Source organism: Ipomoea nil, unplaced genomic scaffold, assembly GCF_001879475.1.
Source record: "Ipomoea nil cultivar Tokyo-kokei standard unplaced genomic scaffold, Asagao_1.1 scaffold0415, whole genome shotgun sequence".
Classification (NCBI taxonomy): domain Eukaryota; kingdom Viridiplantae; phylum Streptophyta; class Magnoliopsida; order Solanales; family Convolvulaceae; genus Ipomoea; species Ipomoea nil.
This window is the reverse complement of record NW_017616843.1, coordinates 2456945-2469957: the sequence shown is the minus strand read 5'-3', so window position 1 is coordinate 2469957 and position 13013 is coordinate 2456945. Positions and strand designations below refer to the sequence as shown.

Genomic DNA, 13013 nt, shown 5'->3' with positions numbered 1-13013 from the left:
GGTTTGTTTTGAATTTCTAATTATTTGAGACTGTTACTATAATGAATATTTGAATTTAGAATGTTGCATTGTTATTGATCCTGGATAACAATTCTTCTCAGATGTTTGGAATGTCGAAAGTTATTGCTGAAAGAAATGCAGAAGTGAAGGAGGTTGAAAGCAAACTTCCACTCCGAACAGTCCTATCTGAACAGTAAATTCAGAGCTGCAATTGGGAAAGAAAATCTTTAACTAAATATTTTCTTATGTACTCTAAGAGTTTCAGTGATAGATAGGTCTTGTTACTTCCATCAATTCCTTGATTTTCATGTGGTTTCCTTAATTTTGGGTTATTTGCCTGTTCTTCTGAACAGCTTAGTTTAATGTTATGGTCAAAAGAACTTGGTGTAATAGAAGTTATTTATGATATAAATAGAAAAAGCACTGTGTATCATGAGAGATACACATATTTTGTGAATATTGCACTTGTGTTTGTTGTAGACATTGGGCTTATGACTTATGAGTCTTGATATGGGAAAGTTGCTATTTGGCCCTAATTTTGAAACTATTATTTGGATATTTCTCCTAAGTAGATTATATCATATAAGTTGCTGCATTTGTACCTCAACCTTGTGACAAGTAGTCTCTTATAGGAATTCAGCTTTATTTTTAACAGAGGAGATGTTAATTATTTGGTTTTCCAATTAAAATGGGTTGAACTAATTAAGTTCTGTTTCTCTTTCTGAGAAAATCAAGCTTGCATATTTTATGCTCTGTACTTGGTGCCACTGAGTTGTTCTATATCTTGGCTGCTTATCTGATTCTTTTTTCTTTATTGTTTGTTGAGTATATGTTTGTCATGATGACATTTGGTTTGTGCTTTCTTGAAAGTGAAACTTAATTGGTTCTATCTTCTATGTCCTGCTGAATGTGTCGTATCAGGAAGTTTCTTCATTTTTAGTAGATCTCAGGATACATGGATAGTTACTGCGCGCTTTCTTTCCTGAACCAACCAAGACCATGTAGCAAATTAAATTAAAGATGATAATTAATTTGGATGGCATATTTGACTTACCATGTTGATTTTGGTTTGTTGATTTAAACTCCATTGCTGCTGAGTAAATGGCTGCAAAGAAGCACTTGCTATCTCTATATTGATTTCTGCTTTGCCTGAATTTATGTGTTTGGAATGCTTAGTACTGTGATTAGCTTGGAGAGAACCAATTTCTGTGATGAAATTTACATGTTATAGGCAGAGTAGTACCCAAACAAAATATACTAAAATTGGTGAAATATAGTGAAATTTCTGAAGTTGCTTGCATTGCCAGTTATGTCTGCTTAGGCAGAAGAAAACATGTGAAGAGCTTCTGTGACTGTCTGTTGTAGATATTGTTTGCTGTTTCATTGTTTTTGTCAACAGAGAGATGAATTTGGCAAATACTCACCAAAAACAAAAACAAAATAAAATAAAATAAAATATATTTGGTCTTTCAATGCCGCAGATCTGGGAGGATAGACATATATCCTTTGAATTGTTTGTGTTTTATTTAACTGAGACGAACGAAAGTTGTTATTAAATAGAACAAATCAGTCTCAATGCCGCCTTCTTTTGCAGGTCTTCTCAATTTTTCTGTGTTCAAATCGTCATATCTGTGCACAAAATTCATACCATCTTAATTTTTTGATCTAAATTAATTAAAAAGTATATGATTAATTACATATTTAATTACTCACACTCCTTTGAAGTATACGTAGGGTCGATATAGGTTTACTAGCTTCATCACAAATTTGATTTTTCTATCCATCTCTTCATACATTTTCTGGAAATACTTACAACATATAGTGTTCAATATCTCCAGCCCCTGTTCATTACAGCCCTACATTCAGATAAAAACAATCAAAATAAGGGTCTGTTTGGAAATTTGAAAAATATTGTCAAAAAAATGATTTTTAGAAAATAACTCATTTTCTAGAAAATAACTATTTTTAAGCCCTTTTTTTTTTTTCCAAGAGAATTAAGGTGACAAAATAGCAATTCTTTTTGGGGTGTTTCCAATAATTTTTATTACTTAAGTTTTTTCTTCCATATCAATAATCAATGTATTTTGGATTTCCATGAGACAGAGGAGCTGTTGGAGGATGATAATGATGATACTTTCTTTTATGTTGAGAGTTTTTAGGAAGATGCTAAACTCTTCGTAAGTATTATTGTTTAACAGATTTTGACATCACATGATTACCTTTTATATGGAAGTTTAGTGCTAGATAGTGTTAAATTGGTTACTCTTGATTTTAAGTTTGGCGATGGATCTGGAGGAGGTGGAATTGCTCTTGCTGGGACACCATGGGACAAAAAAGCATTAGAAATTGCTGAAAAAGTTGCTCTATCATTTGATGGAGAATTTGGAATGTATGCCTTTAAGATGCAAAAAAATGCCCACATTCAAGTGCGCATGGAGAGACTCACAAACAAGTAAGCTATGGGTGCGAATGATTCTGAGTTTTGACAGTAGTAAGTTCATATGGTATTTTGTAGTCATATATCAAAGACTTGATCTTTAGTTAGTGGTTTCTTTGTTTTTACTTACTTTAGTTCTAATTTAGCTATTCCGAATTTCTTTATGTTTTTATTAGAGTAAAAGACATTTTTGGTCCTAGATTTATGGTGACACGGACAATTTTGATCCTTTATAAAAAAATCAGACAATTTGTGGACACACTTATTGTGACGAAGACAATTTTGGTCCTCCGTCACTCCTCCCGTTAAATGTCCTGTTTGAGAAGGGTATTCGAGTCTTTTCATGCACCATCATCTTCTCCCAGGCAACAGACGTAATAATCTTCTCCCTTTATCGATCCTTTGCCCACATGATGAATTAACTGGCCATCAATGTTAAATTCCTAGCTTTTATCATCCTTGTTAGATTTATTCAACTTTAGGAACTGAGGAAATCCCAGGAGTATAACTGGATTGCTATTTCACTTTTTGTAGTACTTTGGGGCATTTCTTTATCTTTTATTAATTTCGCATTTTCTCTCTCATTATTATTATATGAATACTTTAACTAATTAAGGAACACTATATATATTTCATGCAAACTAAATCATTTTAAATACTAGGTCTAAAAATCAAGAAATTTTTTTTAATATTGTGTTATTTTGATAAGGATGTAGTCCCAAAAAATGGAACTTAAAAAATACACAAAATTATATCGTGTACAAGGCCTTTGGTTAACAAAGGCAACAATATTATGTACGGAGTACTTCAATAAGAGTGTTGGACATAGAAGTATAGAAAACTGAAGTCTTTAAAAGTGTTGGACATAGTAGTATAGAAAATTGAAGTAAATAGTTTAATATTATTTAAGATTCTAATGTAGTTTTTTTTTTTTTTTTTTCCATTTTATATTATATGAAAAAATTAAAATTAAATAATATCAAATTTGGAGTCTAATTTTTTTTTTTTTTTAAATCTCCTTGATAAAATGAAACGATGTCGTTTAGATACCTCACTATGTGACGTTTGGTTTGTGGAATATATTAAAATTGAAATGTCATTCCATGAAATAGATTTATTCTAGATTTTTACGGCATAGAATCTGCTATTCCTCTTTGCCATGGGAATAGCTATTCCCAAGCCCATTTGTATTAGGTATTCCTAATCCATCAAGAATATGTATTTTTTATTAAACAAAAATACCTCTACAAACCGTTATAAATAATATATCTCTTTCAAACTCCTACCATTATTGACTTGGCTCTCTTTCTCCAAGAAGCAAAAGCTCTTTCTTACTTCACTAATTAAAAACTCTTGTGTCCTAACCAATCCTGTGCTGGAGTAACACAAATGGCGGAGGTGTCACCACTTTGGCTGCGGCATACTCTCTACGTGGGGGATCTTCACCCGGAAACCACAGCAACTGACCTCGAGGTTGCATTTTCTGTGATTGGCCCGTTGGATTCCTTCGGGATTCGCAAAGACGCCGTGTCTGGGAAATCTCTTTGTTATGCTTTCGTCAACTTCTCCTGTATTTCTCACGGTAACAAACCAAACCATCCTACTTAATTTTCTACGTCTATTTGCGTTTAATCTCTTTGCTATGCTTTCTTGGGTGACAAGTACGTTAGTGTGGGTCTCAATGAAGGGTTGTGTTTTTTTCAGTTTTGTCCCCAAAAGTTTGGCTGGTAACGGTAGAGAGTGAAGGGGTGTATTTGGGAATAATGAAAAGGTGATGTTTTTCATCACTAGGAGACATGAACATTAAATGTAAAATTGAGATTAACCTGATAAGATACATACCACTCCCAGAGAAAATATAGGAGGATTATATATGAACTGGAGGGCTCTGGGACAATTTTTAATACAAAGTGAAAATAAATTTTTGTTTCAGAAATTGAATTTTCTTTAATAAAAATATTTCTAAAAAATTTTGATAAACTATCATTTTACAGGCTCCACGCACCTAAAAAAAAATTAGGTCTTACTTAAAGTTAACATATATTTTCATGTCATGATTGAATGATTATAATTCGCAAATAATTATTTATGTTTTTTTTTTTATCAGCTTCAAAGGCTCTAGCATGCCTAAACCATAAAACCCTGAGAGGAAAGTCAATGAGGATTATGTGGTGGCAAAGGGAATCAGAGCTAAGAAAAGCTGGGATTGAGAATGTTTTTGTCAAGAACCTTGCTCATTCCGTCACCAGTGCTCAATTAGAGAGCATGTTTAGCAAATATGGCATAATACTGTCCTGAAAAGTCGTGGAGGAGAAAAATGGAAAGAGCAAATGTTTTGGATTTGTTCACTTTGAAACACAGAACTCAGCCATTTCTGCTATCAGTTCCCTCCATGGAGCAGTGTTTGAAGGGAAGAAGCTGTAAGTTGCCTACTCCCTTTTTACTACCTGGCAATTATTACACAACCTCCATTAACACTACACAAAAATAATTGGTTAGTGTTTGTCCCGGGGATCATTAACGGGTTCATCCATTAAGAACCCGTTAGGTTTCAATTCGTGTAACTTTCTTTATATGTTTCTGAATTTGGAATTTGGAACCTGCATGCTCTTAGCTTTCATCTTGTAGATTTTGGGTTCAGAGTATTGTTTCATTCAAAAAGTCTAGCTAATTGGTTAAAATTGTTTGGTGTTTTTCAGACATGTGTCCCCATTTAAGAAGAAATAAGAGAGGATGATGGATGCATTTAATAAAAAGAAAAAGTTCACTAATCTATATGTGAAAAATTTCGGTTACAATATGACAGAGGACTTCCTAAGAGAGAAGTTCTCCCGATATGGGAAGATCAATTCTGCTGTCATTATGAGGGATGAAGAAGGAAATTCAAGAGGCTTTGGCTTTGTCAATTTTGATTCGGATGAAGATGCTAGGAAGGCAATTGAGGCTCTTAATGGTGAATTAATAGGTACGTGCAGTGCATGCTTTGATGCTTATTATATATGTATGTATTTCTCACGTACGTTTTGAATATGATTGTATGCTAATGTAATTTCTTCATATTGTCATCAATCTCAGGATCAAAGAAGCTGTTTGTTGGAAGGGCACAGAAGAGGGCTGAAAGGGAAAGACTCTTGAGAATCAATCGGGACCTGCGCACGTTTTCAATGAGGGATGTGTTGTGTGTATAATATATAAACATAAATATATAGGTCAATCTAGTAAGTGATCAATATTTGAATAGTGAGTGATGATTTGTAAATCTAGAATATATTGCTTTCTATATTTACAGGTTTGCTAATTCTGTATTAGTTTACCAGCTGCTTGTTCTTCAAATGAATACAAACTATTTGCTTGAGATTTGGCATATGCTTAAAACAATGGAGAAGTTACAGTTCCTATCTTTGTGTATTATGTATTGGAAAGAAATTTTAATGTTAAAATGTCAAGAATTTTTTTAATATTGTGCTATTTTAATAAGGTTATAGTTCCGAAAAATAGAACTTATAAAATAGGCAAATTATATCACGGACCAATCAATAAGATCCTTGATTAACAATATTATGTATTCTTGATTAATGATTGAAAAATAGAATTTTGGTTAACAATATTATGTATTCTTGATTAATGATTGAAAAAGAATTTTGGTTAACAATATTATGTATTCTTGATTAATGATTGAAAAACAGAATTTTGGTCAGAGTACTATACAAAACTAAAATAAACGGACCTAATATTCAAATTTTAAGATTATAATATTGTTTTTTCACATTATAATTCTATGAAAAAATAAAATTAAAAAAAAAAAACAAAATTTTTTTTCCACCAAAATAAAGTGAAAAACTTTGATATACAGACAAAATTTTTCCTATATATATACAAATTTGTAATTAAATTTGAAAAGTAGAAGTTCAATGGCAAGAATTATTTATTGTTATATAATTTCATTTTTTTTTTTGGTAAAAGTGAAAATCGCACTTTCAAGTTTCAATCCCTCAATTATTGAAGATTTGACGGATATGCAATGTAGTTTTGATTTTCAAATTTCAATTTTAAGAAATTCAATCTTTCAATTATTTCAATTGTAATTTCTTTTAACCGCTGTTTAATGAATTATTTTTAATCCCCCAATTTCTTCCATCCTTCGGCATGCCAAAATCTTCTACCCTAACACCATACCATTCCCCAACCAAACACCATATGCATGAGAGAATATGAGCCAATTGGTGCAAATAATTAGTGGGTTGTGAAATTTCTAAAAAGTCATGTCTTGAATGACTATTAAAGAGAAATTTTACGAGATGACTAAATTGGCTATGTTTGAAATAATTGAAAGACTAAAATTTTCAAAATTATATCTTGGACCATGATCTTCAGCTAACAATATTATATACATTCAATTAACCATTGAAGAAAATGAGAGTTAGACAGAGTAGTATAGAAAATTGAAGTAAACAACCTAACATTCAAAATTTAAGATTCTAATTAATGTAGGTTTTTTACACTTTATACTGTCTCAAAAAAAAAAGTGAAAAACTATGATACAAAGACAAATATAATTACAAATTACATCCTATAAAGACAAAGGTTCAACTAGACTGAATTCCATAATTATAAAATATGCTACACTGTATTCTAAATCAAATCATACTCTATTCAACTCCCCCTCAAAAACAATAATGGAACTTCAACTGGGTAAAACTTATTAAGACTCTATGTATTTTAGTCACTTAATAATATAGAAATCGAGGATTATATTAAGGAACCGATCGAACAAAGCATATTTTTCTTACATAACATTTTTCCTATTCTAGCAAATCACAATAGCTGTGGTGATTCAAAATTAGGTTAAAAAAATATAAATAAAACATTTTATCTTAAATCAAAGTAATCATTTTTTTTTTCCATAATATATGTAAATTTGTAATTTTTAAATTAATTAAAAAGGTAGAAGTTCAAATGTGAGAATTATTTATTTTTAGTTTTGGCTTCTAATTAATTTTTTGTTTGTTTGTTTGTTTTGTTTTTTTTTTTTTTTTTTTTTTTTTTTTGTAATATTATCTAGAAATTATATGATTGTATGAATGAAGTATTTAAATAATGAAGAAGATTATAACATAAGTTTTTATTGATGAATGAAATAGACAATAGAATAGATCAGACGTATTGTGAGTGATAAATTATACTATATTAAATCAAGTAATTATTCACATTCAAGTAAACTAAACTAAACTCCGTAACTATACAATATGCTATTCTAAATCAATTCATATGTACATAATGTATTTTACGGACAAAATAAAGGAACTTAGTCATCTTGTATGTATGTATGTAAGTCTGGGTGTGAGTTAATTCTCTTTGATGTAAAGTTATATAAAAGGGAAATAAAACCTACATTTCAATCCATCAAATACACTAAAAAAAAAATTAATTCATAATATTCATATACAAATCATAATAAATAAATTCATAACAATAATAGTAAAAATAATAACATAACTTTCTAAGCCTTTAAGGTTTTATATATAGCTTTTAACTTTCCTTTTATATTAAGTTATAAAAAGGTCTGTGTAAATGGGTTAACACAAAAAAAAAAAATTAAAAAATTAATAGGTTTAAGGGCTTGTCATGTTAAAGACAGGAAACATAACGGGTTAAACCGGTTAACGACATACTGAATGTGATAGATCATACTATAGTAGATCAAGTAATTATACACATTCAAGTAAACTAAACTCCATAATTTTTCAATATGCTATTCTAAATAGATTGTGAATAAAGAAAGATACAGAATTGAAGAGCTACATACGTCATATCCTTACATATCCTGTATGTATTTTTTTTTTCAACAAAGGGAATGCATAAATCAAAACTTCAAGTCTCACAAAGATGGCCTAAAATTGACCACCTCAACAGAAATGCTTTCTAGCTCTACTTTATTCAAACTAACTAGATATATACAAGAATATGCCTCTAATGTCAAGGCCAAACAAGGCTCAAATCAATCAAGGATATGCTCTCCAAGTAATTCCTATCATTAACAATCAAACAACTCTCCAAAACCTCCACAAACCAATAGTCAAGATTGAGCTCCCCGTCCCACACAAAGGATGGGACCGATGCCCTTTCAAGTAGGATTCCAACTACCCTTTAAGCCACCCTTAAGCCAAGGCCCCATCCCCACCGGCACAGCGTACTGTGTTTTAGCCCGAGAGAACTTAAGGGACCCGACTTAAGCAATGGCACTCCCCTCCTTCCACCCTCACACCCAAGACTCACCCCCCACGGCATAGCGTACTATGTTTTAATCCGGGGGAGCTTTAAGAGTCCCGATGTGAGCAATGGCTCCCTCCCCACCACCCTTAGGCCAAGGTTCAACCCCCCACGGCATAGCGTACTATGTTTTAATCCGGGAGGGCTTTAAAGATCCCGACCTAAGCAATGGTCTCACCAACTCTCCAATCCCGGCCCCATTATTTAAACCTCTTTCCAGATTTTTGCTTTCATATTTTCCAAACTTCTTTCTCCAGTACATATTTTTCATATTCTTTTCCTTTCATTTTCAATCCTAAGGAATCACCACCATTCCAAGCACTCCCATCTCAGAGTGTATGCTATACTTGGAGCTCAATCTAACCCCTCCAATCTAACACAAGACAGAATGAGCAATTAAATCAAGCAATAACAAGGAGAGCATCCCCTTTGACAAGCAAGCCCCCCAGCCCCAACGAACATAGAGTAACAAGCAGAGCTAGAAGCGCCCAAACCACTAAACAAGCTATATATGCAACAAGTCAAGAGGGAATTTGTCTTTGAAGAATTGGGTCAAATAATTTACTAGAGATGAGTCGTAGCATCGTCCACGATCTTCCCAGCTGCAGCGACAGCCTTTTTGGTTAAGAAGGCCGGGACCGGGAGGGAGGTCGGTGGCGGTGACGTGAAGAAGGAGGATCCAGCGTAACCTTCTGTGATTTTCGCCGGTGAACGGGATATGGCTTCGGCGCTGCCCTTCTCCTTCTTACTGTTTTTCTGCAACAACGGACGGCCGTTCGAGGTGGCAACCCCTTTGCTTCCATTCTTTTGCTTCCACAAGCGAGGCGGCGTAGAAATGAAACTTTCCTTGGATTTTGCCGCCACAAAACTGCGATTACTTCCCTGATAATTAAACCTCCGGTCATGCCGATGATGAGAAACCTCAACGCTCGTCATTGGAGAAATTCGAATTTCCGAGAGAAAAGCAAGCAAGGATTTAGGCGATCTGATTATGAGAAAACAGACTTTTGCGTGCAAGTGGATAGATAGAGTGCATGGGAAAATCTGAGAAATGAAATGAAGGCCCCAGACTTTTATAGAAAATAAGCGCGTGTTTAAATACCAATTAATCTATCAAGAATGTATTTTTTTATTAGACAAAAATACCTCAACATATCTTTATAAATAATCTTATTTAAATATGTAAATTGTGAACATTCAGTATATAAATTCTGTATTTTGACTTGGATCCACCTTGTTAGGTGGACCCGAGTCCATGACATAACTGTTGAACACTAATACTATACCCCTGAGAGCATATGAGCCAATTGGGGCAAATAATTAGTGGGTTGTGAAATTCCTAGAAAGCCTTGTCATAAATGGTTGTTAAAGTGAAATTTCAAGAGATGACTAAATTGGCTACGCTTGAAATAATTGAAGGACTAAAATTTTTCAAAATTATATTGTGGACCAAGACCTTCAGCTAACAATATTATATATTTTCAGTTAACCGTTGAAGAAAATGAGAGTTGGACAGAGTAGTGCAGTCGTTATATCGTAGACCATGGTTCAAAAACGGCGCCGTTTCTTCAAGTAAAGAAACGGCTACCGTTACATATTAACGGATCCCTATTTTTTTGTGTGTTAATTACAAAACAAAATTAAAGTGTATCTAAAATGAAACTGTCTCACATATTATTTTTATATTATCAAATGAAAATGTAATTGAATTGAAATGAAATTGTAGTTGTGTTGAAATGAAACTTCAGTGTATATAAAATGAAACTGAATAACAGTTTCACATATTTGAGTTTATATTGTCCAATAAAACTGTAGTTATATCGAAATGATATTGTAGTTGTGTTGTAATGAAACTATAGTGTATATAAAATGAAACTGAATAAAACTTTCACATATTTGAGTGTGTGGCGAATGAAACTGTAATTATATCAAAATGAAATTGTAGTTGTGTTGAAATGAAACTGCAGTGTATATAAAATGAAACTGAATATGTTATACAAACAGAGCTACTTTATGCGGAACGGCACGGAGAAACAGCGCCGTTTTGAACCATGGTCCACAATGCTTTGTGGACCGCGGTCCACAGTATAATTTGCCTAGAGTAGTATAGAAAATTGAAGTAAACAGCCTAACATTCAAAATTTAAGATTCTAAGGCTGGCCTCCTAGCTACAAGGTTGGGTGCCGATCTAGAAAGAGAATCTGATAGTATTTTTCTCAACATTAGTCCCTCATTGACTACGATCGAAATAATTGAAGAACTGAATTTTTTAAAATTGAAAATTAAAACTACATATCATATCCACTAATAATTGAGGGATTGAAATTACAATTTTCCTTTGTAATATTATTTATTAATTATTATGATTATATGAATTTATGATTTAAATGTTGAAATTAAAAAGATTAATTATAACCTAAGTTTTTTTTATGATTGATATAGAAAATAGAGTAGACTGATTCTGAGAAATCATACTATAGTATGTAGATGAAGTAATTATACACATACCAATACAATTAAAAATGACATCCTAAGACAAAGATTCAATTAAACTAAACTCCATAAAACCATAATCTATTCTAGTCTGAGAAAAATAAAAGAATTGAAGTTGGGGGTAGGTGGTAGATGGTGAGTTACACCCTCCATTATCCCGTTTGAGCATGAGTGTTAGACATTTCTTTTCAAAGAATTATATTGGGTCAAATAATTCACAAAAGATCCATCCAGCTTTCAGAATCCGCTACACATCACTCATAGAGTCGTCATTCTTCCCTGCAGCCGCAACAACAGTGTTTTTGGTTAAGAAGGTCGGGAGCGGGAGGGAACTTGGTGGCGGCGACGTGAAGAAGGACCATCCAGCGTACCGTTCTTCCATTTTCAGCGCTGAAATGGACTTCTCCTTCTTACTGATTTTGTAGTTCTTCTTCCTCGGGTTCGAGCTGGACAGACTGCCAAAACCTCCACTCGGACGAAGAACTCCAACGCCCGCCATTAATTTTTTTAAAATTTTCAAGAGAAAAACAATCACGAGTTTACGTCTAGAAATGAGACTGTAATCACACTGAGTGTCTATAGAAAAATCTGTGAAAGCAAGGCAGAGATTTTATAGAAAAGGGTATTGGAGTTCTGTGTTTTCCTAATTTGACTATGAAAAGGACTACTATTTTTTCCTTGTCAAATAAGGAGTAGGATTTACTTATTTATTTATAATCTAAAAAATCTTAAAAATTTTAACTCAATTTGGGTTAATACCCTTAACTTTTGTCCATATTTCTATACTCAGATAAATTCGAGCCCATCCCCTTTTTTCATATGAATCAGTTCTCTAATTTTATTACTTTATGCTATTTTGCCCTGTTTTATCATGTGTGGAGTGGATTTTCTTCAAGTTTTTTCCCCAAACCCTTGAAGTTGTATATCAAAGAAAGCATTCATGTTAATGTACTGAAATATGGACACATATTAAATAGCTTTGTCAACAATTGATTTTGCTCTAAGGAAACAACTCAGCTGACGGCTTCATGCCGGAAGAAGAAGTCTGAAAGTGCCACTTTTTTAGAGGATGTGAGAGATCATATTGACGAGTTCATCCATGCTTCAATGGATGAACATAATACCTGCTTCAAGAAAACTATGTAAGATTTTCCCTAATAATATATATTATATATTATATATTAGGGCCTTAATTAAGTGGTGCAAGTTGACTAGGCTTATTAAGTGGTCTGGTTGGACTTAATAACTAGTAGTTGTTAGTCAACCAAACTCTGTGCCTAATATAACCTGGATTGATGGGATACAGGATGATGGATTAGATAGCACATTCAGTTACGATACTCAGACCGCTCAGTAGACACCAATACACCATATAGGGTTCTGAGTCAGGTCTGAGGCAAAACATGGCTAACGGTCTACCGTTAAGAGGCAACTCAACTATGGCTGGAGATCAACACGGCTACGCTTCCGCTATCATACGAGGTCAGGTTTCTCGTATACTATTGTTCAGTATTAGTTAGACTATTGTATATCTAACATTTGGTATCCAAGCCTTCATAATCTCTGCCTGGTTGATTGTTATTGCCTAAGAATCAACATTAATTTTATATACATTAAGTTTTTGTATATGCTTTGGTTTACAATTACATTCATCATAATTCATCAAAATATACATCTAAAATATATCTTTTGGTTAGGATATAATTGAGTAATTTAGTATGTATATTATGAATGAATTAATCGTAATTGATATTAATTTGTTTCAATGAATTTGTCGTGATTGTTGGAACCCATTGGAACATATGGGGAAGGA

The 13013-nt window shown here is 32.9% G+C and overlaps 2 protein-coding genes across 2 annotated transcripts; both read left to right on the top strand.

Moving 5' to 3' along the window:
* The first annotated feature begins 3762 nt into the window (after positions 1-3762).
* Positions 3763-4697, top strand: LOC109172204 (polyadenylate-binding protein 6-like). The gene is made up of 3 exons (XM_019321351.1): positions 3763-4019; positions 4545-4605; positions 4664-4697. Exons 1-3 carry the CDS (start codon positions 3827-3829, stop codon positions 4695-4697), a joined length of 288 nt encoding a protein of 95 aa, XP_019176896.1. The 5' UTR covers positions 3763-3826.
* A 535-nt stretch (positions 4698-5232) lies between these two features.
* On the top strand, positions 5233-5735 carry LOC109172203 (polyadenylate-binding protein 7-like). Its single transcript, XM_019321350.1, has 3 exons — positions 5233-5402; positions 5513-5610; positions 5727-5735. The coding sequence occupies exons 1-3, from the start codon at positions 5237-5239 to the stop codon at positions 5733-5735; spliced, it is 273 nt and encodes a 90-aa protein (XP_019176895.1). The 5' UTR covers positions 5233-5236.
* The last annotated feature ends 7278 nt before the right edge of the window (positions 5736-13013 follow it).